Genomic DNA, 25,749 nt, shown 5'->3' on the forward strand with positions numbered 1-25,749 from the left:
TGGGATCTGTGTGGTGGTGCAGTCATGCATTGCTGTGTCTTTCTGAGTACGACCACTAGGAGGTGCAAAGACAGAAAATTATAAATTCTACACACAGGAGCTTTAAATAAAGCAAACTGCAGGACTGAAAAGTAGTGCAAAAATAAATTAATGACTGGAAAAAACTATTCTTAGAGGAACAAAGACCAAATTAAAGAATGGTGATCATATTGCCAAAAGATGGGAATTTGTTTGTATGTTTATTTGTAACAGAGTGTGACTCCTCGTGTTACAGGCTGTCCTCCCCTCCTATAGTATTTATTTCAGACTTTGGCTTGCATTACACAGAACACATGTTCACATTATTGTGTCCATTCCCTCTAATAACAGGACTCTATAAATCATTAAACCATGAACCTCTAAGAAATTCACAGAAATCTAAGAAATTTAAGACATCTGCAAAATCGATATTGCCCATCTCTTGGTGAAATACATTCCTCTCTGCGCCTCTCTCTCTCTGTCTCGCTGTCTCTATTACTCCCTCTCGTCATTTCATTTTCTCTCTCGTCTCAGATTCTCATTAACACTGCTGCCCTGTTGGCTCTTCGTCTCCTCTGTCCCCCCCTTTGTGCAGCTACGGAGCCACTTCTCCTTTCGTTTGCTTGATTCAGCCCTTTTCACCACCTCTCATAAACAATGTGTAAGATGTATGAAAGTAACGGGGGGGCAGGAGACATCCAATTAAAAGCACAATGCATTATTATTTCACAGCTCCCCCTCTCTATCTCCCACAGCCCCTCAGATTATATAACAGCTCAGTGTCAACAGAGCCAGCCTGTGGAGGACAAGTTAAGGGGGTCTTCGCGGATGATGCAGCTCAGCCACTCTGGACTTTCCTCAGCAGCTTGCGTACTACCCCTCACTCCTCCTCCTTCTCCTCCTCCTTCCTCCCTTTGCCATATCCACCCACCCATCCACCCACCAGCCCACCCTCTCCCTGCCTTTCTTACACACACATACACACATACACTCAATCACGAATGTACAGGGATTGCAGCAACAGCAGCAGCACCGCGAGATGGAGATCTCCGCTGTGTGTGTGAGTGCCTATTCCCGGTGAGTGCAGGGACAAGAGCAAGTGAGTGTCTGTCAGTGATGCTTGAATGAGGTGTATAAGGGAGAAGAGGGGGAGAGAGCAGGGTAAAAGGCAGAAGGGGGATATCAGTGAGGACCTGATGAGGTTTTGAGGCAATGTCTCTCTGCTTTTTCCCCTCTCCCATCCCGCTAACCTGAATCTTTACCGGATGTGTCACAACTACTCCAGCTGTCACTGCACCGGCTGCCTCTCTCTCTGTCCTCCCGCAGCCTGCGAGAGCTGCTCCAGTGGCTGGACGGTGCCCTGGCACCCACTGAATACATGGATGAACACTGGCTCTACAAGGAATCTGTGCTTTCTCATCCTTTGCACCTCTGATCTGTTTCTCAAGGTAAGAGTTCCTTTTTTGGAGTTGCCCACATATTTACAGGTATTGCAAAAAAAGAGTGCGGGATTCATGCTGTGTGCATTTTAAAGCCTCACTCGAATCAAAGTGAGTATGAGAAGCTTGCATGATTTGTGTTAAAAGTCTTTGGTCAGTGATGCGTGCATGTGTATGATCCCTGCATGCATTAGCTATGGATAAATTAGGGAGGGGGCATTTCTGCATCCAGGCACTGAAAGGTTTAATGACTAATAAGGAGAACACGTCAAAGGTTTTCCTTCACTTCAACTGAAAATGAAGATGAATGCTGATGTAACTCGACTTTATATCATAATGCGTGTCTTTGCAGCCTTTGACAGATATGCAGTATTTATCTGATGAGGCAGAGGCTGATTATCGAGATTGCTGTACTTGTGAATTGTCTGGGCTTAATAGTAAAGAATATTGATGAACCCTCACTAATAGACTATTTTATAATGTACTGCAATAGACTGTCGGAATGATCATCGTTTATTGGAAAAAACATCTTATTAAGTGGCGTAGACTATATAACAAATTCACATGCGATGAGTGATGTGCTCCTCAAGGCAGAATTTGATGAAAGGTGGATTCAGACTTATCATGACTAATGACATGTGTGATCTGGGAAGCTCCAGGGGACTGCATCACATACACAGCTGCACTTGTATTTGCTCTCAGCCATTGCCTCTCCCCCCACCTCTGTCTCTGTCCCTCTATTTTCTACACGTCATTCTTTGACTACCTGAATTTACAGGAAACACAGACAGGGTACAGCTGTGAGGTGCCAAACACACTGTAGCTTGTCTATCTCAGCATCTTTTTCACTTATAAATTATCTCTATTACACCCGAGTTAATCATCAGTTCAACCTGAGTACACATGTACCGTAGCCCAGCCCCTTATTAATCAATGAACTCATCAGGATTATCCAGGATGGATGCAAGCTCTTACGTGTTAAAGCCTGATACTGTCTTCTCCATTATTTTATGCAAAAAGAGACCCTAGCTAGAAGGAGACTGTGTGATCACAAAAAAAGCAAAATGCCCTTCTGCATATCAGCCTCTCCAAACGTGCTCTTCCCAAGGATCCATTTCACAGCCAGCGCTCTCATCCAGGAGATACAGGGATGGGAGCTTTTTAAAACCCCCAACTATTCCACATAGCAGAAAGTGCTGCTCAGTGATAAATCTTTTAAGCCAATGTCATAAAGCAAACTTTCACAGGTGTAGCCAGTAGCCCGGGTAGATACAGATAGCTCTGGACGACAGCTGGAGCAGGATGGTGTGTGTATGAGTGTGTGCATGATTGTGAAGCTCTCAAAACTGTCTGGCATTGTTTTCAAGAACTGAACAAAAGAGAATATAAAAATCTTGGACCAAAGGCACTTTCAGTGTTGTGGGAAGAAGAGCTTGATTGTGTGCTGAGAGAAAGATTACTGCAATGTAGAATGTGTAGGGGCCGAACCTATACTTTACAATTGTACTGTACTGTTGGAATGCATAAGGCCACACACACACACACACACACACACACACACACACACACACACACACACACACACACACACATACACACACACACACACACACACACACACTTCACCTTATGGATTAGACAAAGGCAGTGATACCTCCTTTACATTGTGCTTATGAAAGCATAGCTGGTGCAATGTCGCTTGCTAATAATGAGGGGGGAAAAAATCATCATATATAATGAATGCAAAGCACAAGGACAATGCATACAGTAGAATGCAAGTGGGTGATGAGCGCAGCATCAGCTTATGTTAGAAAGAATGAAGCGTTTACTTTGCAAAACACCTTTGTTTCAGCACTTATTACAGAAACAATTAACTCCCATGTTTATGATGCTGCCAGTTTGTATTGGTGGTGCAGTGTAGATTGCTATGTTCGAGGAGTGGGAGGTCACTATAACATCACTGAACCATTAATGAGAGTGGCTAGACAGTGTTATCCTATGTAAATATACAGATGCACTTCAGTAATTATTGAGTTGACACGGGCTGGCAAGGATGTAAGGCGATCTAAGCAAAGCCATCTCCTTCTCTCTGCTTCGCAATGGGGCATAAATCATGAGTCAGCAGTGTTGTAGACCTGATATAGTATGGAAAATGGATCCAACACCCCCATTAACATTCTTTACAAACAACCACATTTCTATAACATTGTGGTCGTAATAAATCAATCATGATACTGTAGCTGAAGGTGTTTCTTTTCTTTTTTTTTTTCTCATACATGGAGCATTTTAGCATGAAGAACTGAAGGGCAATTGGAACAGACAACGTGGTCTGCCAGGGTGCATAAGGAGATTTCAGAGGATTACTTTTGCAATTTTAGAGTCAATGCATTATTCATAATCCTTTGGATAGCTGAGGCCAAATCAGGGAAGGACCTCAGGTCATTAGCAGAGATATAGCTTGCTTTGAGAAGAGGAGGAGGAGAAAGAAGACACAGAGGCAAAGGAGATTCACGCTCAACCATCTGAATACATCCATGTGTCACATCGCCTCTCTGTCGACCCGTCTTTCGTCTCGCTCTCGCTCTCTGTGTAGCTGACTTCCAACAATAATAAGTCAGTGAAGAGCTTTCCTTGATTCCCTTTGTGTGAATTACCATTTAGCTGCTTTACATGCCTTACATGACTGCATAAGAAATTGTATGCGCTTAGAGGAGACTTCCTGCAGATGTGATTACCTTTTCAGTGGTGTAAGATTGGTATGTCTGACTGTGAAATAGTACGATCCCGTGTGAATAAGCCTTGAACAAATTCTTTTTATCTGTGGAACCGCTTCTGACAAACAACTTACGCTAAAATCAAAGTGCATACTAAGCTCTGTTTCAGAACAAATATCAGCGCCCAATAAAATTCAGCTGTTCCAAATTCCAAAACAACTGCGTGTGAATTCATGACACAGCACACCATATTGTTTCTGTATAATGAGATTGAGTTGCTTGTTTTTTGTGCGTTTTTTTGGGGGGGGGGGTTTCTTTTGTTTTTTTCTCATCTGGCACTGAATGCATCACGGTGACTGAAGTGACACTGGAAGCTGTTGGCATGAAGTTTTATTTTTCCAGCTTTAATAGGAAGCAAGATGAAACACAGCCTCTAAATATGTGCCATTTCATCAACAGTTTGAGCTGAGGTTACAGTAGACAGTCTGCAAGGTGAAATACATGGCAGGACTCCCAAGATATATAACATTATGCTTTTTATTATCAGGCGTCTGCAGGGCCCTCACACATTAATACACACACAAATGCACACACAGAGACACGCACTTAAACATATATACATACAAGTCGTGACCACATGACTGTTTTGGCATCATTAAAAAGAGTTTATTCGTTACATATTACACTGAGTTACTCATTACGTCACCGGAGCTCTACATGCGCTGCAGATGAAGATCAACTGCAGATCAGAAGTTAACATTAATCTAATCTACTCTGCATTTCCTTTTACAGATTTCATGGGAGTAGTGAACCTGACAGTAAGGAAATGTCTGTTCAGTACAAATTTCCCCAGCAGAACAATCACATTGATGGATTTGCAATGTCTCCAAATGATAAAACATGATTACTTTCAGAGAGGCTGCGGCACCGTGAATAGCTTGCTTTTGTGTGGTAATAAATGATTCATTGGAGTTTATTTATCGCGTGGTGTCTTGTCATATGAAAATGATTAACCAGCTCTTTCTGATGTTTCCTTTCAACCATATCAGACATCATTTCATTTCCTTGTGTGGCTTGATATATTTCATGCTCTAGTCATGAAATGTGTTTCATCACTGATGAGACAGAAAATGCAATATTTCTCATTTGATCGTATAGACCTTAATTTGAAAATCTGCATGGTGAGTGTCAATACACAAACAGTACTTTGTTGAACCACGAAAGTAATTCCCAGCTCTTTTGTGTAATCAAAGCAGGTTGTGATTTATTATATAACCAATATAAATCAAGCTAGGACCGTGGAAAAAGACTTCCTAATAATGACATTAAAAGTGCTTTAAACTATTTGATAATGATGGATTAGACATAGAAAAGTTGTTATTAATCACATCAGAAATATATGTTATTGATTGGTGCATCATTAGTCTGACAATATTTAAATTAGATACATCTTGTAAATGAAGCATATCGTTAATTGCTCATCATAGAGCTGTATTTGCAAGAACAAAAATTATTGAGGATCTATGAATGATGTACTTAATGATAAACAACTATGGTTTGAATGCCTCAAAGCAATTCTTTAATTTCTATCATTAAACTGTGGTACAAGACGATTTATTACAAACATTATGCGAAAACAGTTGTTAGAAAATAAGACTTAACACTTTTTGGAGACTTTAACACTCCTACTCTAAAGTGAAAACTGTTTCATTTCCAAATATGTTCAAGTGATTTCAAGTCAGGCAAAGACGTATTCGATTACTTATGGTTGACTTGCAAAGTCGTCATGAGCTGTTTGTTTTTCAAACTATTTGCAGCACTTAATATAAAGTTGTAAAGTAAAGTAATCTGTAAATATTGAAACTTTTAGGTCAGTTCAGTCAGCCAACTCACGTGGAACAGATTTATGGTTCGGGTACGTACAAAGTTTATATTTGGTGTTCAGGCTCTGACCTCGTCACTCCACTCGGCACAGCAGAGATTGGAGAGTGATGATAATAAATTTCCCTCAAGGGACTCAGAGCCTACAGGTGGATACGGGTGGAGGAACTCAACACCAGCTATTATGCAGAGTCTGGTATGTGTGAGCCACAGCTGCTGTGTGGTCATTTCCTTCACTAGGGACGTCAGACAACCAGGGGAATACATTATGTTGTAAACACTTTCCACTAGTGGGCAAAGCACTGCCCCACAGCTATTCCTTAAGAAAACAACTCCAACCATTGTGGGGAAAATACTGTCAAGAAATGTAAATGCGGGGGCGCCCTGGTAGCTCCAACCATGCATCGAGGATGGGTCGTTGTTGCAGCGGCCTGGGTTCGATTTCAGCCCGAGGACATTTGCTGCATGTCATTCTCTCTCCTTCTCCTTGTCTTTCCTGACTGTCTCCTGCTGTCACAATTGCAAATAAAACAGAAATACCAAAAAAAAGAAAAAAAACACAGAAACTTACAAAAATATATCCAAGGAAATCTTATGTAGCATTGATAATGAAATGACTGTAAGTGGGTGGACATACAGCAAGCTTAAGGCTGGCAATGAGTGGCTCAGTGCAGAGCAGAGAACAGGTGCTCAGCAGTTCAGATGTAATTATGATATGAAGAGCAGTAAACCGAGCTGTCACATAAACCCATTTGTTTGAGTTGAAATGCTTCCCTAATGTATAGCTGGATATGATCTGTGTGGACAAAATGTAAATGTGACCCGCCTATGAGCGTCAAAAGAGACTTTCCCATTAAGCCAAGTGAATGGGCTGTGTGCAAGGCAGCAGTTGTGTTTAAATTACTGAAGCTAATGCCCACTATTACCCTCTGAGAGAGACCCAAGTTTGCAGCGATTCAATAGGAAACCCCAAAAATGACATCAGCTAAGGGGAAATAAGCTACAAAACTAATTTAGCCCAAAAGGCTGAAACATGATTACAGTTCTTTCACCACTACATAAATCAATAACTGCAATAAATGCATCATAATGTATTTGTAAAACAAAAGCCAAAAGATGAATTAAATCCTCTACTCAAAGTCATCGTTCACAAGCACATCTCAGGGACAGCGATAAGAGCTTTGGCAATACTATAGTTTAATGATACTGTCAAGCATACAAACATCTCTTGAACAGAGGAATGACATTAAATCACCTTAGCATCAGTAGCAATTACTTAGCCTGATGAGGTAAAGCAGTGATCTGGCATTTAAGTTACAAACAAGACTGTGCGTCTAGCTTGAGGTGTGTATTTGAGGCTGACAAATGATATAAGGAACAGTCAATGAACAGTTTCTGAATGGTGAAAGCAGCAGCAAGTAGTGCAGCGCAAACACAATTACTATTGCAAGTTTTGGCAGATTGTTGGCAATGAGCTGCACAGCAGAAGTGCTAGTAGCACATAAAAGCGGCCAGGATGTAGAGTTGCAACGTGGGAGGAGCTGTTTCAGGCTCACCTGGCTCTGGAAGTAAGGATGTTCCATTTATTTTCTCCAAAGATAATGTTGGGTGAGTCACGGTTGGAGCACCTTTCAAGCTTGAACTGACATGAAACACTCCAGGTAGAATCATCACTGCGAAAAATAAAAACTGTGCTGACATCTGGTTCTGTAGAAAAAAAACCCCTCAAAGGTACAAGTTTGTGTTGAGAAAAATGTAAGGTGAGAAATTACCTAGTTATATTTTCATGGGAGGCATCCAATCACAGTGCTTAAAACTCGGGTAAAGATTGTTTAAATGAATTCAGGTTCTGATTCTAGGTCAGTTTTAGCTAAATTCGGCGACTATGGTGTGTCGTACGCAACTGCAATGATGAACAGTTTTAAATTCGCTGCTCTTACTCTGACTGCGAGAGGATGATGGTCATGGGTTTCGTCGTATTTAGAGCAACCTGCCATGCCAAACTGAAGGGAAATGGGAATAGAGAAAGGGGAAAAACACCCAAATCAATAATTTGTTTGACTAGATACAAGTGTTGACACACATGTTCACATGCATTATTGGAGAGTTTGACTTGTAGATGAGCCATGAGTATTTTTCCTTATTTATCCTTGTCATGCTTTCAATGTTTTACTTTTGGCACATTTCTCCATGTGTATTGATAAATACTGTGCTTTCAATTTTGGATTTTGGATGACAGATTGTGCCTTTGATAGAGGCACATGATGTGTTATCAAAATGTAAAGTTATGGTCTCAGACGGAGAAAAGAACCAGGTTATCTGCTGCTGTGTTGCACTGGAGTGATTCCTTCCCACTAGATAACATATTAACACAGAGATTTTTTTTTTCTCTCTTACCTTTTTCAGGAAATATGGTGAGCAAAGAGGACACCAAATGCGTTGTTCTCTCAAATTCAGATGAATCAGATTCAGAGACAGGCCCATCACACAGCCTTGATGCACAGTCTGGAACAGAATCAGGCAAGCAGCAGGTGAAGAAGAGAAACAAGGCCTTACAGGTGCGTTTTAAGGATATCTGTGAAGCTCAGAATGAGCATCGAGGAAGACGCTCCAGATCCATTTCTTGCAAAGTGACACACAGAAAATACATGACCATGCCTGCCAGACGCTCAATTCCAAATGTGACTAAGAGCACTGGTGTCCAGACCTCGCCCGACCTCACTAAGCGATACAAGACTTTCCCTTTCGAGAGGAAAAAAGGACATACGTTTAAACACACTGCTTTGGTGGAAGATTACAGAGGACAAAACAATGGTTTTTTGAGTGATATAAAGGCAGGAGAGGATGGACAATCTATCGGGGAGTCCTCTAAGTACAAGGGTAAGATTGTGGGCCAGACAAAAGCATTGCTTCACCACACTGATGACAGCAGTGATACAGAGGATTTGCTTTCCAGTGCCAATTGCGTGGATGGACCCTCTTGTCCAGACTCTTCACATTTCTCAGAGGAGTGCCATCAGCGCAGCTCTCCTTCCAAAAGAGAACAAGAATACCAGGTTTGTGCAACAAGGACCAAACACAAAGGATTACCCAAAGAAGACATGGATGCCGGCGCTTCCTCAAAGCGCCAGCTGGCTAACTCAGAGTTTTCACAGGACAAGTCAAAGGGCAGTGGCCCTGTTGCGTGGAACTCTTTGACACAGGTGGAGTCTTTAGGAAGCCCGTCTGTGAGCTGTAAACGGAAAAAGGGTACGCAGCTAAACGAACAGCAGTCACAAACACTTCCCCATAGTGCCAAATGTTCTGTACAGTCACAAGGGCAGTGTCGGACAAGGCATGTGTCAGCCTCCTCTAAACTCCAGCAAACAGTTGGGGGGGATGAGGGCTTTCCTCCACGAGACACAAGAGCCCCAGGCATGGGGAGCAGCCAGCAGATAATGCCCTTATCTGGAGACAAGGATATCAAAGCACAGCTGCAGGCCATGGAGAGCCTCATCAGCTCGAGCCAGGAGACCATCAAGGTCCTACTTGGAGTTATTCAGGAGCTGGAGAAAGGTGAAGCACAGAGAGAGGGGTGAGTAGAGTAAGCTTTACTGTGCATGAAACCAAACATACATTATACACTGAGCATGCATGCACATTTCACACTGTGCTGTCAGGAAAAGGCTATGATAAAGGGTAATTCCAGTTTATTAAACTTGGTTCTTATTTTCATAGCTCTGGCTATCATTTCTATCGGTTTTGATAATATTGTCACCAAGGTAATTGCTAAGATCTGGCAGCACAGTAACATCAGTACAGCAGAACTCGATGCCAAGAAATACAAGCAGAAAGCAGCTGAAGTGGTTGTAAACAAGATAACTGTTTAGCCAAAATTTTTTAACTGCTTTATTTGGAATTACAACAAAGAGACAGACACAGAAATGTTGGCAATCCTTCGTCTCACAGGAAAACACTGCATAAATACAGTATAGTAGGTAAAATCTGAACCAGGAAGTTGTTCTGTGAACTGGATGTTTAAGATGTTTGAGCAGTTTTTAGTAATAATTTTAGTCTTATTTTCTCTTCCAGACAAGTTTGGCTATAACCTGAAGGTTTGTTTAAAACCTGTTTGATTGCCTGAATGCTTGTGTTTCTTGCCTTTATCAAATTTGTTTTAAGCCATATCACTGTATTCCTGTATCACTGTATTAGCTTGCTGAAGTTCAAAGTACAAAAATAAGACCCTAGTTACAAAAGACAGGAATTATCCCCTAACAAGGCTAAGTCCAGGCCAGTGAGTATGAAGTTAACTAAATGCTCACATCAGCATGCAAGCATTTCATTCATCCTCTGTTTACCATGAATGTTTGTACCAGCAATCCATCCAATGGTTGTGTAGATATTTCAATAAAACCCCCAAAAAAGAACCTCACGGTGGAGCTACATGACACATCAGGGGATCACAAAAGTTAGTAGGCTTCATCCTCTGGGAACCATGAAATCTGTACAAACAAGTGAAAGATGCTAACCTAATTGTGGTCATATGTCATATGATATTCAACTATAAAGGTCTAATGGGCCATTTCAGAAACACAGCACAATACATGTAAGTACTCTTCTTCTGTGTGATTTTAATGCAAGAGCAAATGTGCCTCCAGTGATTCTTTATGCGTCATATTCCATTAGAGACGTACCTGTAAAGGAGAAAACGTATTAACAAGCTCCATGAAGTCCTGCAGCCATGTCCACAGCCTGACTCTTACAGCAGTGTAATTGCAAGAATCAACGTACTCCATCTCTAAAACCCATAGCAACACAAAGCAAATTGTATTTAAGCCTTATCCATATTCACTGGAGAACAAGGCACCCTAGTGTGGCTCTGTGGAACTTGGTTTTAAAGGCCCAATTAGTGCAGCCTCATAACACTTTGCCTTTCATCTCCACAAAACTCCACTGTGTTGTGTTCCATCAGCATTATTAGAGAGGTGCAGTTACAGGATGAAAAGCCTTCCATAGTATGTTCAAAAATACTGCCTTTTTTTGCATTGCTGGACAGTCAGATAGCCTTTTTAAAGCTACACCTTGAGACAAACTGCAAAGCAACTAAAAGCCCGTTCTCAGTGAGAATAAACGCATGATGTCCGGAGACTTTTAGGCAACTGCTATGAGCGTACATGCAGTGGCAAAAGGATAACGTAATCTCTTTGTCCACAAGGCTGCAGGCACAGTGTTTGCAGGGAGGCAGTTTATTCATAGGAGTTGTCTCCATGTCACTGTTTACATTAGAATAACATCGTGGCAAAATACCACACGTCTGCATTTTCTGTTTTTTGTTTTTTTGCTGTCCCCCATGTGTTGTATGAGTCAGTGACACACATGACAAATATTTTCTGCAAAAGTCCAGCAGGAACTCAAAACAATGCATGTGCTTGTCATCTGTTTCACATCCTCTTCTGAGGTTACTTCATTTTGGATCAATGACGTCCTGCAGAAGGAACTAAAAACAATGCGTGGCATGTTAGGCACTGATGAATCTCATTCCTTGTAGTGAGTTAAGATATTATAATTGTTGAAGTTTCTTACTCAATTATGGCATAACTGAATATATCTTAAAACCCTGACCTGCTTTTATGCATCATACTGGAAATTAGTCTTTTGCATGACCTCATATATGACAACAGTCCATAGTGCTGGTAAAATTGCCATAATACTGTTATACATACACAGTTATATACAAGTATGTGTTTATAGACTATATACACAACATGTGCATTACAAAGGATGATATCCAGTATTTACCACACATACAGTCAGATAATGTGGCCTGAACTGATTGTAGCTTTTGTTCACAGGTTATCAATAAAACACAAAATACTACGCAGTGTTCAGGCAGAGCAGCAGGCACGTAGGCAGGGGGTGTGTACAGTGAAACGGGAATGACGAGGGCAGGACATATCCCAGGACAGCTGACGTGGGCAAACAACACAGCAGTGAATCTGTTCCAACAAACAGTTAGCTTAGAGAACGGCTTGCAGAGGTGCAGTTTTTCCCCCGACATGAAGCATCTATGACATCATTCTCTGTGACAATCTGTGTTTTAATACGGTGCCACTATATCTATATCCATATAGATAGATATAGATATATATATATTAGGTCATGAACATTTTACCCTGAATGGGAGAAGAAAGAAGCTTTTTTTTTGAGCTGAGTACATGCAGTGATTATGAATTTAGGTTAATACGCTTTGATTATTAGAGCGAAGCTCTTTAAATGACAAGGATGTACATGAAAATCCAGGCAGCAGCACAGCACTTGTGTAGTGAGTTACCGTCCTTGCGCACAGCTGTTCAAAGAGACTTCATTTGAGAACAGGGCAGGATGGATGAACTTGCTGACCTTGAGCTCCCATCAGCATTTTCGATCCGCACAGAGGCTGTTCTGTCTCCCCCAATGAGGTCACCTCTCATGTCATGGTGAACAGTTGAGGTCCAACCCCTCCACATGTCATCCAACAGGGCGAACGGCTACCATGACAGCAAGCAATTACATGTACAGCTCTAACACAGCCCCTCCCATCATCCCCATACCCCTGCAGCCTGCCACTGAATGCAGCAACATATAGCACGAGTAACAACAAGCATACCTGTGTGCTTATGTAAACAAAATGAGGAAACATACAAAACATACGAGACAGGGAATGTTACAACCCATAAAAGCTATTATATATTTTGACATTTGTCCTCTTTGACAAAGGTACATGTAAGCCTCTGTCAACCCAGAAAAGATGATTTAAATTGGTCCTTTGTGAAGGTCTTTCGAGTTAAAAAATGACAGCTCTTATACAATAAAGACAACAGACCCTTGAGGCTGTGTACCTATGCCATAAACAGAGCAGATACAATTTGTCTTCTTGATTGCTTTTTTGAATCCGTGATGCTCATTGTGTCTGCAGAAAACTCTGCTGGATGAGAAATAAAAAAAGATGTACAGTAAAGCGCAGCATGTAAAGGCATTGATTTTTCATTGTGCGTGATTCATGCGGCATTAGTTGCTACTTACTTCTTATTGCCTATAGAGTAGAGACACAGAACATATCTTAAAACTATGTCATGGCAAAGCAAGGTAATCCTGTTATGTAAAATCTGCAAGTCTACACACTTTATTAACCGAATCTGAGCGAACTCCGGCTGCATTTTCAACTGTTCGGAATAAACAACACGGGGTGAAAACCAAGCTGAACAAATCTGGCCGATAGCTGGTGCCCACAGGTGTTGAAATATGAAGCAAAAGCCAGCCACTGGAGATCATATATATCTTTTCATCTCTCCATTCACAGGCTCTCCTACCGAACAGGACAAGACACAGCAAATTGTGATACTTGTCGAAACAGCGCGTGCATCATTTACAGGTGGGTCCTTTTTACTGCCAGCTTGTCATTAATGCTGCATTAAATGCTGCTTTCTGTGTGATAATTCGGTTAGGTGTGAAAGGGATGCTTACAAGAGGTGTTTGGTGCAGTGATGCTTTGCTGCACGGGAAATGTAAAAGTATATGGAGGGTATTACATTTACAGGGATCTGACTAAGGCAGGAAAGCTAAATAACAATAATAATAATAATAGAAATGTTGAATAAATTGAACATGAATGCTTTTGTGTGTAACGGTAAATGGAATCCAAGGGAGAAGAATCATTATTAACTACCAGGGATGTGGAAAGAATAAGTCAAAGAAATAAAAATGCAGCAACTGGCAGCACTGAATACATTACATTGTGCCATAGCATGTTTTTCTACAATGCATGATGAAATAAATAACACCTCCAGTATCCTTTGCAAGGTTTTCCTGGGAATGTATGGTCTCACTGTAATGAATAAGTAATCATACATAGCAGTGGGAAGTGAATTAAATAGGATTGGATAGGAAATACAGTTTAGCCTTTCACAGAATATATGAGGACCTAGAATTTTCCCATAAAACATCACAAATGTTTTACAAACAAGGACTGGATTAACTCTACGCAGCGGTTTTATGCGGTTTTGGTGTTCTGATAGACTATGAGCTAAAAACTGGCTCAGAAGCAGGTGGGAAATCCACTCAAGCTGTAACCTTGTGCCATTTGTCATTTCAATCCAAAAGCCTCTGCTGCTCAATCCACTTGTTACCTTGTTGTCTAAAACAGGGAGCAGACAGCTGTTGTACAGTGGGACTTCTCAGTGGTTTTCACATGGGCCTGAAGGAAAGAACTTTAAAAACAGCAAAATCCCACAAATTATAGATGGAAACTTTCTATCCTTTCTGAATGTGAGAGTCTGCTGTAGTACTTCTGCTTTATGCTTCTCTTTTCACACAACAGCTGCACTACATTAGAGAATGTTTTTGCCAGGAAGACAATAACGGCCTGCCACTCTTCCTCTGCTGTCCTTTTGGATGACTTTCAGTTTTAATATTCCTAAATTCATTAAGAGACATACCTGTGGGTATATTTTTACTGCAGAGAAAAGCCATGTTTTTCAGGATTTTCACTTTATGTAACAGTTTCAAGATGCCTCCTCTCTCCTCTCCCTCGACAAGTGCATTATGTCAAGCTGACCCACATTGTGGTGTAAGACCACTGTGGAAGCTGAAAGCAGGATCTACATTAAATCATTGGGCCTCACGCAAGGATCTGGAGTTGCACACATAAGTGTCGCGTTTCACCGATTTTCACATATTTAGACCTTTCTCTGGGGCTCGAACAAAATTCAAACAAAAGCGGTCTGGGCCTGTCGTACGTATGAGTCATGCACAGACAGTCTGCCTTTCTCCAAGGGGGAAAAAAATGTTTGACTTTAATGAATTTTGAGTTTAAACATATCAAACAAACAATATAATAAAACCTAATGTGATATGGAAAAAAGGAAATTTCTCACACTCCCAACAGCCGCCTCAGGGTCTTATGAAAGTTGCTGCCTCCACTGCACTCGACAGTATAACATCACCTATAATGAAATGTCTTCTCCCGTCCATCTGTCAAGTCCCCTTGACCGCCTCCCATCTAAATCATGACATGCTTTGCTCTAGCAAGACTTTTTCTTGGCATCTAAATTCATGACAAACGACTCTTCATTTCTGTCAGTGCCACTCTGCTCAGATGACACAGCGATGGCAATTGTGGTAATATTTTCTCATTTTTTAGGTCCCCTAATACCATTACTGACATGGCAAAATTTGTTATTTTTTCACCTTTTGATGTCTGACAGCAGGACTCAAAGCTCCTTGACTGTGCTAATTATCAAATGATGATCAAGCAGCTACTCAGGTGGTATGCATCGCTTAAACTTGGAACACTTGGAGCAAGCCTTAGGAAAAAAACAAGAGATTTAACAAAACATGTTCTTGCATGAGGCCCATTGACTTTGTGTTCACTGCATCATGTGCTGTGGTTGGAAATGGAAAGTGGAAGTGGACAAACTTAGCATCACAATGTGTCTCTCATTGGAGAATTTGATGACACATTCCTCAATCTGGGCAGCACACTAATCAAGACCTGCTGAAGATCACAGCTGACCCAGACATGAGCCACTTGCCTGAGGAGTGAGACTAAAGACCGTTTCAAGTTCTGTTGCCGGTGCATCACAAACAGGAGCTTTGGTCTGATGTCGGTCTAGGTAGAAGCAAAAAATAGAAACAAAAGGCTTTCCTCCATCGATATCTCTCCAAAACAAGCTAACACAGACAGAGTGCTGCAGAGCGGCAGCCACTCTCACTCCTCCACACCATTGCAAAACAGAAGAGTAGCTGTGGACTGTAGTCAATAAAACTGGAAAACAGATTTAAGCCTCTACAGAATGAGCCTCACTTGCCATCAAAGAATAAGGTTCAACAGCTATCAACAGTAAGACAAAACCAGTCCTCTGCAAGAAGTGAAAGACTGACTCGACACCCCTTGATAAGGCAAAACAAACAGGTCTCAGCAACACCGAATTATTGGGCCTGATTCTGCTATCAGAGAGTCTGGCAGGTGTCAGCAGTAAGAATTTCAAGGCTGTTGCTTTCCTGATGACCTGGTGTCTGACCTAACGAAAGAGATTCTTCAAATCTTGCCTGCCTAACAATCTGTGAAGGCTCTGCTTGTGCATGTGGGACTCCATGACGTTGTTAAAGCAGATGGACTTCACTTAAATAGAATGAAGTTGTTCACCTTTAACCTGCAATATCCCTGCAACCAGCTGTTCATACCACTCCTTAAGGTGTTGAAGTAAACAAGGCGAGGGCTGATGATGAGAGAAGAATGGCACCGTTCTCCCGGACAAATTATCGGCCTCTTCCTTTTTCTTTGCTACAACTTGGTCAAATCTCATCATGCTTTCCAGATCAAAAACAATTATTATCTCCGCCGTCGTGGTCCCCCCTGCATCAGTTTTCCAAATGCTGTATTTCCCACTTATTTTCCATCTTAGCCTCCAAGGACTTCACTGAGCCAGAAAATTAGAGACGAGGACATAACAGAGACAGCTCTTTTTTCAAGTAGAAAAGTCAAAGTAGTAAACGACGTCCTGAAAAACATCCATTATGGTCTCATTGCTGCATTCAGTACAGTGAGGGCGTGATCTCCTTGGTGCAGTTCTTAAGTCATTACGTCTAGAAGATACTACTTTTCTCTCAATGAGGGTGAATGTTTCTTGTGGTGTTCCTCAAGGTTCAGACCTGGGCACCATTCTTTTCTGTCAGTACATGCTGCCATTATACACATCATTGTTACAAATGTTATGTAATTAGTGGTTGAATGGTGCAAAATTGTATTATTATATATTATATTATTTTATATAAGAACAAAACATTGATTTTGAGGTACAAATTCAGAATCCCTGTGGTGACCATTTACCGCCTCATGAACATCGCCATGGTCACCATTTCTCTCATGGTACAACAGTGAAAAACATTCACTTTTGTTTACACTTGTATCGATAACTGTAGCTTCACAGGCCTTTTTAAGTTTCATGGTTTAATTAATCTGATTTAAATGTCATGTCTTGCCCTTAAAGGAAACAGCCATGTAGAAAGTGGCACAGCAAAAATTAGGTTGCATTGTGGACAACGTAATGAGCATGTCCTCCTCCTCCAGTTAGAGAAGCAATTTCCATAGTAACCAAAGTCTTCAACAGGGTAATGAACTTAATAAAGCCGACCTGGTGCAGTGTATCACAGGCAACAATATTGAATGGTAAATAATTCAGGATCCCCTGGCTTTGTGGAGCTTAAAATTAGAACATTTGACCCACAATAGACCTACGATAATTTATAACAATGTAGTGAGGCAAATTTCAGCAGTTCCCACTGTCAGGAAATAGTTGATATTTCTTAAGGTACATAATTATGAGTCTGCATGATTGTAATTTCCATGAATCATGCAGGGATCACAAATAATGAATGCAGCAGAGGATCCAGGGTGAAACTTTATCAAGATGTGGATTTTTTTTTTTTTTTAAATTCCATTTTATCCTGTGTAAAGTCTTTCATTTGTGCACAGCTCTGTAGGTGCTCCCTTGTGTAACACCAAGTGTACTGCACTGTATCGGTGTGTGTGTGTGTGTGTGTGTGTGTGTGTGTGTGTGTGTGTGTGTGTGTGTGTGTGTGTGTGTGTGTGTGTGTGTGTGTGTGTGTGAATTTGTGTCCCTATTGATCAAACAGGCCTTTTCATTGATTTGTTTTCATGGGTTTAGTCATTACTGTAAGTAAGTGTGGCTTTCAATCTGGAGGTTTAAGCAGAGTGGGTATGTAAGAATATTTAGAACTGTATGAGCAGTGAAGGGTACTATCTGCGTCATGTGATTTGATGGGATCTATTGTTTAATTATGCTTTACTGCAGATAATTGGGACAACGGAGTACATTTGACTTTCATCTAACATTATAGATGTAAAAGTAATATAGGCCTACATTAATTTGTGAGACTTAAGTAAGAAGCCCACAGCATAGAGGAGCCAAGAGAAGTCCTAAAGCATACAGTATATCTGAGTTTCTCTTTTTTCGACTCACTGATCTTATCCTAAGAAGACAAAGTGTGCCAACTCTGTACGTCGCTGAAGTAAGTTGGCTTAATTAACAAACTCAGAACAACTTCTGATGGCAAAAAAAAGTGCCTTCAGTCTTTTGTCGCTAAAGCAAAAAGCATGTGGTATGATAATAAAATCAGAGTGAGGATGCACTCTGCAGAGCACTAATAAAGTGGAATATTATCATTTCATCTGTGATCTGTATCATTAGTTGTTTATTTCAGTTCACCCAACTGGTTTCTAACACTCTTTGAATAGAGCAGAGCTGCATTTGGCAAGCAGGATAGTAATCTATCACGGTCCTATCTATCTCTGCCAAAGCAATTGTCATAAATATCTTAAATCCTGCGAATAGCACTGTTTAATATTCTTCAGCAAAAGCCAGATGCACAAACCTTCTAAGACTGAATGATGTTTATTTGAAAAAAAAAAAAAAAAAAACTACCTCACTAATCAAACGGCTGTGTGATCCCATCACCAGTTTCCCTTTTATTATGATACTCTATCCGGTGAGTTAAACTGCCAATAGGCTAGCTGTAGTCCCTTTGCTGCACAAACCACTCCATGTGTCATGAGGAGGAGGCTTGAGCACAGTGAGGCAAATCAAATTGAGCCCAGAGAAGCAAGTTGGGACCATAAGAGCAATTACCCCTCAAAGTTAGACGGCAACCGCATGTTGCAACTGTAGCCAAGATTAGCAGCCCCAGAGATGTAGCCTTTAATTTCAGCGCAGTCCAGCATCTCCAGTATGTCCGATAAATTCAGGACTCTAGCAGCTGCTGAGCTCAGGTACTCAATCTATGGGTCTTATCCAGACTTCAGCTCTCCCCTGACAGTCTCCACCCACCCTCGATATACTGCAGCATCTCATACATCACTGCAACAAATAGGGCACACATGTGGCAAGTAAGAGAGAGGGAGGCTGAGAGAGGCTGAATGTATGGACAATAAATTCAGAGAATATATATGATGATACTGTCCATCGTATCAAGAGATGACAGGATCCCTTAGAGGGTTGCTTCACCCATATCATGAAAAAGTTTCTAAACTCAAATAGTTTTATCTACCAACATTATGAGAGATGCATCTCTGAGAATTCTTCCACTATTAGAACACAATGGAGGTCAGAGCAGTTGGAGCGAGATGCTGGTTTTTCCCCTATGCTGTGTTGCCATTTCACATTTTTCTTTGAACAAAGGCTTCAACATTACTTAAAACGGCAGTGGACAAGCTTTTTGCTTTAACCTATCATTATGAAGTAAATGTAAATTGGACTTTGCAATGACCACAGAATAATGACACCATCTGTGTTTAGATTAGTTCCCTATAAGCCTCGCTTTCACTATGCAATTTTGTGTGCCACCGGGTACGATCTTCTGGGAAAATGACGGCTGACTGCTGATCCAGTCTGGCTGGCACCGTTTCTATCTGCTTTCCTGTCTCCATTAAGGACTAAATAAATGAATGAGCTCACTTTTTCTTCTTTTGCTTTCTTCTACTCCCAACTCCACCCTGACGCTGACCTCTTCAAGGAAATTAGGAAACAAATACACGTGAGGAAAGCAGAAAGCTACCCGGTCATCTTTGCAACAGCGGCACCAACAGTGATACCTCCTGGAAACACTGGGAGAGAAAAGATGAAAACTTTTCTGTTTCCACTTTAACACAGAAACACTGGTCTCTCGAGGAAGATCTAACAATCCAATAGGTTTATGTTAAAGCCACCAGTTCTTGTTATGTCTTGTCTTGTCAATACTACAATACCCATGAGCCTCAGTCACCATTGGCATGAAGATGTGGCTATCCACAATCAGAGCGGCAGAGGATTAAAAACACTTTATCTTTTACTGATAAGAACAAAATAAGACAGTATAGTTGCTGAATTAAGCTGTAACTGACCCAGGAGTTAAAAGTGAATCGATCTAAGCTGCATGTGTTTTTAGCTTTCTCAACGTACGTGTACTTCATGTGCACAGGCTTGTAACTTCAACTTCTTAGCAACGAGCAAGCAGCTCTTAGTCTTTTGTACAGTTTACTGATGAGCGTTTCCTGCCCATACAAGCAGTAGAAGTGCTCCAACTGCGAGTCACAAAACATACTCTATGCATTTTCTATGCTATTTTCTGGTGGGAATGGGCCTCAACTGAGACACAGTTTCAGGAAAGGCACATTACTTTTTATTTTTCAGTGCTGTGAACAAATTCAATCCCCCTCCCTTGTACTGGGATAAATAAACTGTATGGCTAGATACCACAAGAGGAAGGTCTGTTTTTCCCAAGTTGACTCCGTATCCACTTTCTGCTCTTCATATTTCCTTGCTGTACTTACCTACATGTGTACTTCAAGCACGATTTACAATAGCATCAGTTGCAAATTATATGTGGCCTACCACTGAGTCAGCCTAGAGTACAGCAGGTTTAAGAAACAAGCTCAGATCAAAGCATTAAAGGATTTTATTCCTGTCATGCTGCGTTGAATAAGAACCAGCATTTGAATCAAAGTATACAATGCAGTGTTTCCAATCTGGAACTAACAATGACTTTGAAAAACAGTTAAGTTCAGGGAAAGGCGACTGCGATGCAATATGATGAGACGCAAGGAGCTAATTAGCACTTGTGTCCCACGCTGAGATGGCGGAGCTGTGGTTGTTTTGGTGAACAATTGTCAAGATTGCCTTTTCTGTTTTGTTCTCATTAATGAGATTGGGTCTTTCTCTGTGTGTCTGTGAAGCAGAAAGCCATGTAATAGACAACGGCAATGGCTTTTATACCTGATATACATGGCAGGGGAAGGATTTCTGCATCTGATTTGCATAACCTGTGGAGACTTTGTGCTTCAAGTGTTGCCTGTCAGTGGAGGAAATGCCTGTCACTCTCTGGCGATTTAATCTACTATGCCCCGTCATGTAGTTCAGAAGATGTTACACTATACTGGGCCTCAACCACTCATCTTGTCAGGTGGAGAGTTTGAACTGTGAATGGCCAAAGGGGAAATCACAGGAGGAGAAATGACTTGGTGGCAGTAGCAGAAAGAACATAGAATAGTAGCGAGCAGGTATACACTGTGGAATGAATAGAGCTTGCCGTGCTAAAAAGACATCTCACAGCAGCAAAATCCCTCCCAGGAGCAACAATCATTGAACGGTGCTCAGCACACCACGACCGCAGACAAACAAACGGCTCGCCACTGATCACAGCTACAGCTACTCACACTGCATAGCTAAAGAGATGATTAATCTGCTTTGCTGAATGCCCCAGAAAAGCCTCTGTGTCTCCAGCCGCTTCAATCTGTTTGTGTACAGAGATGATCTTAGATATAGGGCTTTTGTTTGCTGAAGCACCTGCTCCCCAGTGCCACCCGCATCGTACAGTGCTGCCTCTGGCTTCCCACTGAGGCATTTGTCCACAGCATACAGTAATTGCAGTGATCTGCCAAGTGATTAATTGCTTAATAATTGCTGAGGCTATTTTGTGTTGCACTGTGCTGCTGTGATGCTGCTCTACTTTCTGTCCAGTCAACATTATGTAAACAGCAGTTAAAAAAGACACGTTTTTCACATAAAACAAAAGATAATAGAGATAAAAGCAGGCGGAAATGAAACAATGATGAGGATGAGATGAACAAGAGATGTTGTAAAGCAAGTTCATCACGGCAAGAAATAAAAGACTTCGGTCTGTCATTAAATCTGAGTTTCTCATTGTCACAGATTGAGTGTGTGAATTGAAGTGCAGTGGAGGAAAGTAACTATGTACGATTACTTAAGTACAGTACTCAAGTACAATTTTGCAGTACCTATACTATACTATACTATACTATACTCCACTAAATGTATAGACCACCGTAGTTAGTAGTTACTTATAATACAAAATGTAATCAACAAATAAATTATGATGTAATATTATAGTTTCAGATAAAACTTTATTGATCCCCAGTTTCACAAGGTACCAAGCAGATAAACTATATAAGGTAGTTCAACCATCTTTACCAGCTCCCACATTAAAGTGATGATTTTTACTTTTTACTTTGGTAAAACTTTAAATGCATAACTTTTACTTGCAACAGAGTATTTCTACCCTTTAGTATTGATACTTTTACTCCAGTGCAGTATGTGCCACATCAAATGTTAGCTTTCATCTGAAGTAGAAATGCACATAAGAAAATGAAGAAAGAGCAAAGCGTTGTGCAAAAAGAGGTTTTGTTTGCTTAAAAACATGCTTAAAAAATCTCGTGTTATATCAGTACTGATGGTGAGTTTCAGACAGCCGCAAACCCAGAGCCATCTACATTTTTGACTTGCTTTTCTTTTAATCTAACATATTGATTCATTGTAAGTCCCAGCCTGACAAACTGCTTTGCAGCCCTCTGTCGGTTTCCCCGCTGAAGGCTTTAATAGAGCTCTGTTCTTAACTGACACTTATCTTAAGGGTGAGGACAGTTCCCAGGATTCATTATGTCACTTTGAGTATAGCATATCCTTCAGCGGACTAATTACACTGCCCATCAAAGCGGTTACCCCATCAGACCAAGCTTTGTACCTTAAGTCTGTGTGTGTGCCTGCAGACAAGGAGAGGGCTACATGTTTGACCTTGACATGTCAGATGTCGTCTCTTTTGGCAGCGTCAGTTCTCCCTTACAGCTTTAATCCTCTAGACTTTGAATGACAGGAAAGACCTTTGTAAGTCATAGTATTCACTGCGCTTTTTAAATGCGTTCAGTAATGTTGGTGATTTAAAAAAAAAAGAAAAGAGGATGAATGAAAAAAATGCCTCAAACCAAAAAGCAAAAAACATTTAATTATCAGGTACGGTTTGTTGAGGAGTGTCATTTTGGCAGGCAAATAGCAGATGATTCATTGTCTTATATTTCCACTGTGATGCTTTCAAAATTTATTGCACACCCCTGGAATAAATACATTAACAGAGCACTACAAATCAATAGCAATAAAGTGAAAGGAGATGGTGTATAATAATGCATTTATCCCTTGCTTGAATACAGGCAGTTAATCAGGGTCTGCTTGGCCTCTCGATGGTTTCATTTGGATGGGATTAAGCCCCACATTTCTCCCAGGCCTGAGAGATTTAATCGGAGAGAGGGTTCAACTACGGTGCCGGAACAAAATCAGACGATGACCAGCCTGGGATTATACTGGCGGATGTGGAAGTCTGATGTCAGGAGCAACCCACATTCTGGCTCGTTTTTGATACAAATATAATCTATGCAGGAAAAGCCCTTTGACTGCATGCATAAAAAAAATACAGAGATGATGCAAAGGAACTCTATTACTCGGAGGAGTCTCTGAAATGTGGATATGTGCCGGAAGAGATATGTGCTGCCAGGGTGCCTGTCAGTGCATTTGAACTGCTTGCCTCCCTCCCAGCCTCCATCTGGACATTGGTGGATTACTAACATTACAAAAAACATTAAAACTGAGTCATAAATGCACCCAAAAGACAACGTTTAAAACCTTCAGATTCATGCACCTCAATCTACAATCAAATCATTGTAAGTATGATACTGAACAATTCTAAATTTCTACCTCTTCTACTTGTGTTACAGTGTCGAGCTGGACTTCAAGCTGCAGGAGGACAAGCTGCAGCCGCTGATGAAGAGACTTTGCCCCCTGGACAGCCAACAATGCCCTGCTCTGCCTTACTCCAATGAAGTGTTCACATCCACCCCGAAACGCAAGTCCAAGACTGAGTCCAAAAAGCATGCTCGTTGGAAACTCTGGTTCCTTTGAATAAAACATGAAGGCTGTGGAAACAGCCTCTTCATTGGGCACATTAATACCCCTGTTACTCGCAGAATGGATGAAGGAGTATTCAGAGGGAGCGATCAACATATGAGGATGGATAACGACAGAATCCAGTTCATTTGGGGCTCTGAGTTGAGACTGCACATTAAGTCAGCCGGGGGGGACAGCAGAAACACAAAACATTTAAAATTCTGTCAAACCTTTTTCTGGCATGTTTGCTGAAGAGGATCCACACACACCTGCAAAAACTAGGTGAGCTTTGGGATACATTTTTGTACATGTATTTTTTAAGATGTATAAAGATGGATGTTATTTATATATCGAGTAACTGCACCTCTCACTTTATATTTATGTCTTTTTATTGCATCCTCCAATGGAATGCACTTTTGGTCTTTTTCCCCTTAGAGCATATTGCTTGGCAACAAGAGGAGGCACCATGTGGAGGGCCTTTTATGAGTGAAGCTATAATCTTTGAATGGACAGCAGCCCCACCTCCGGCAAAGCACAAACATTTGACTATTGAGAGGAACATGCGTAAAAGACTGAATCACAGTCGAGTACATGGCCGCGTGTCAGCACTGTTCTAATAAACCCTGTCTATTCTCTCCTCTTCCTCCTTATCTGTTAACGTCCTGCTCAGTTTGTCTGTCTGACTGAACGTCTGCTTGCCTCGGTTAATAATCCCTGTCTCCTCCCTCTCTCTGTAACTCTGTCCCTTTATCTCCCTCTGTCTTTCTGTCTGTCTCTCCATTTAGCTCACTGTGCACCACCCGACTAGCCAGCCAACTTTGCCTCAGCCATCCTGTCCTTTTCTGTTGGCTACGCTGACACATAATGCTCAGAATCTATATTTTAAAATATCTGCATCTTTTTAGCAAAGTACTGTGAAATGACATTTTAAAACATATATGTTTGGGCCCCTCCCCTTGAAGGAGGTATAATTGTTGAAAATATAGTCTTCTGGTTGGGTCAGATTTTTTTTTTTTTAACATATATAATGTTTGGACTACTTCTAATGCAGAATATTTTCTATGGTAACTTAAACAGTGTTTTTTTTTTTTTTTTTCCAACAAAAAGTAAAGGCTATTTTGACCTTTCTCTTTGAGTCCATTAAGAGTTTGCCTTGCCTCTCAGTCACTCATTGTGTCACAGCAAAGCTCTGATGTGAAGTCTTGAACCTGATCTGTTCTTAAGCCATTTGTTCCATGTCCGGTTAGGTAACACTTGCAGTGTTGAAACATTGATTCATCTTGCCACTGCATCTTGTAAAATGAAGCTTTTGTCACAGACAATTACAGAACACCAAACATCTGTCTACCAACCCACACAAACAACTGTGCACTGAACTTGCAAGAGTAGAAGGGCTATATACAGTGCTAAAGGAGGATGGTAGCAATTTTACAGGTGAGAAGACTTGTAGCCACCAGCTTTGGTTAAGTATATAAAAACATAAGAAAAAAAAAACAAAAAACGATGATGTAGCAATGATCCTGACGTTGTGACAGCAGGTATTTACTGAGTTCTTCAAGTCATTTTATAACAGCAGCTCTTATGTAGATTCTGGTACTGTTAAATGTCCAAGAAACGTCAGGAAGACACATACTGGCCTCCCCCTCGTTAGACTACATACTAGATTACATAATTCAGGTCACCAATGTCCATGCAAAGATCTGTACCTTGAGAAAGTGCAATTTAGTGATTATGTGCAATATTATGCATTTTTCTACTGTTTCTACATCACAATTAAAACATTTTCAACTGAAGGTGATTCAGTGTGCTGCTATGTGTACTGAATGCTCGAGGCAATAGAGCTGCTAAGAGCGAGGAGCTGCAACAATTCCAAACCAGTTGAGATACCGTGTAAAACAAAACAGAATGTGATAGTTTGCCATTTGTTTTTGACATGAACTCGAATGTTTGACC

General features: G+C 41.0%; 1 protein-coding gene across 2 annotated transcripts; it reads left to right on the forward strand.

The window, feature by feature from the left end:
* Positions 1 to 967: 967 nt before the first annotated feature.
* insyn2ab (inhibitory synaptic factor 2Ab) lies at positions 968 to 25,587 on the forward strand. Of its 2 annotated transcripts, none has more exons than XM_070976836.1 (6): positions 968 to 1,095; positions 1,304 to 1,466; positions 8,459 to 9,626; positions 13,374 to 13,445; positions 23,628 to 24,078; positions 24,232 to 25,587. In XM_070976836.1, exons 3-5 carry the CDS (start codon positions 8,464 to 8,466, stop codon positions 23,809 to 23,811), a joined length of 1,419 nt encoding a protein of 472 aa, XP_070832937.1. In that variant the 5' UTR covers positions 968 to 1,095; positions 1,304 to 1,466; positions 8,459 to 8,463; the 3' UTR covers positions 23,812 to 24,078; positions 24,232 to 25,587. The 2 variants fall into 2 exon arrangements, with proteins under 2 accessions (XP_070832937.1, XP_070832938.1); XM_070976837.1 differs by having other exon boundaries at positions 991 to 1,117; positions 1,345 to 1,466; positions 24,232 to 25,553.
* Positions 25,588 to 25,749: the final 162 nt, after the last annotated feature.

Source organism: Chaetodon trifascialis, chromosome 13 (assembly GCF_039877785.1).
Source record: "Chaetodon trifascialis isolate fChaTrf1 chromosome 13, fChaTrf1.hap1, whole genome shotgun sequence".
Classification (NCBI taxonomy): domain Eukaryota; kingdom Metazoa; phylum Chordata; class Actinopteri; order Chaetodontiformes; family Chaetodontidae; genus Chaetodon; species Chaetodon trifascialis.

Coding starts and splice junctions, on each gene's coding strand:
- insyn2ab (XM_070976836.1), top strand. CDS start 8,464: ATGGTGAGCAAAGAGGACACCAAATGCGTTGTTCTCTCAAATTCAGAT. Junction 9,627..13,373: donor GGTGAAGCACAGAGAGAGGG/GTGAGTAGAGTA, acceptor CTCCATTCACAG/GCTCTCCTACCGAACAGGAC. Junction 13,446..23,627: donor AGCGCGTGCATCATTTACAG/GTGGGTCCTTTT, acceptor CTTGTGTTACAG/TGTCGAGCTGGACTTCAAGC.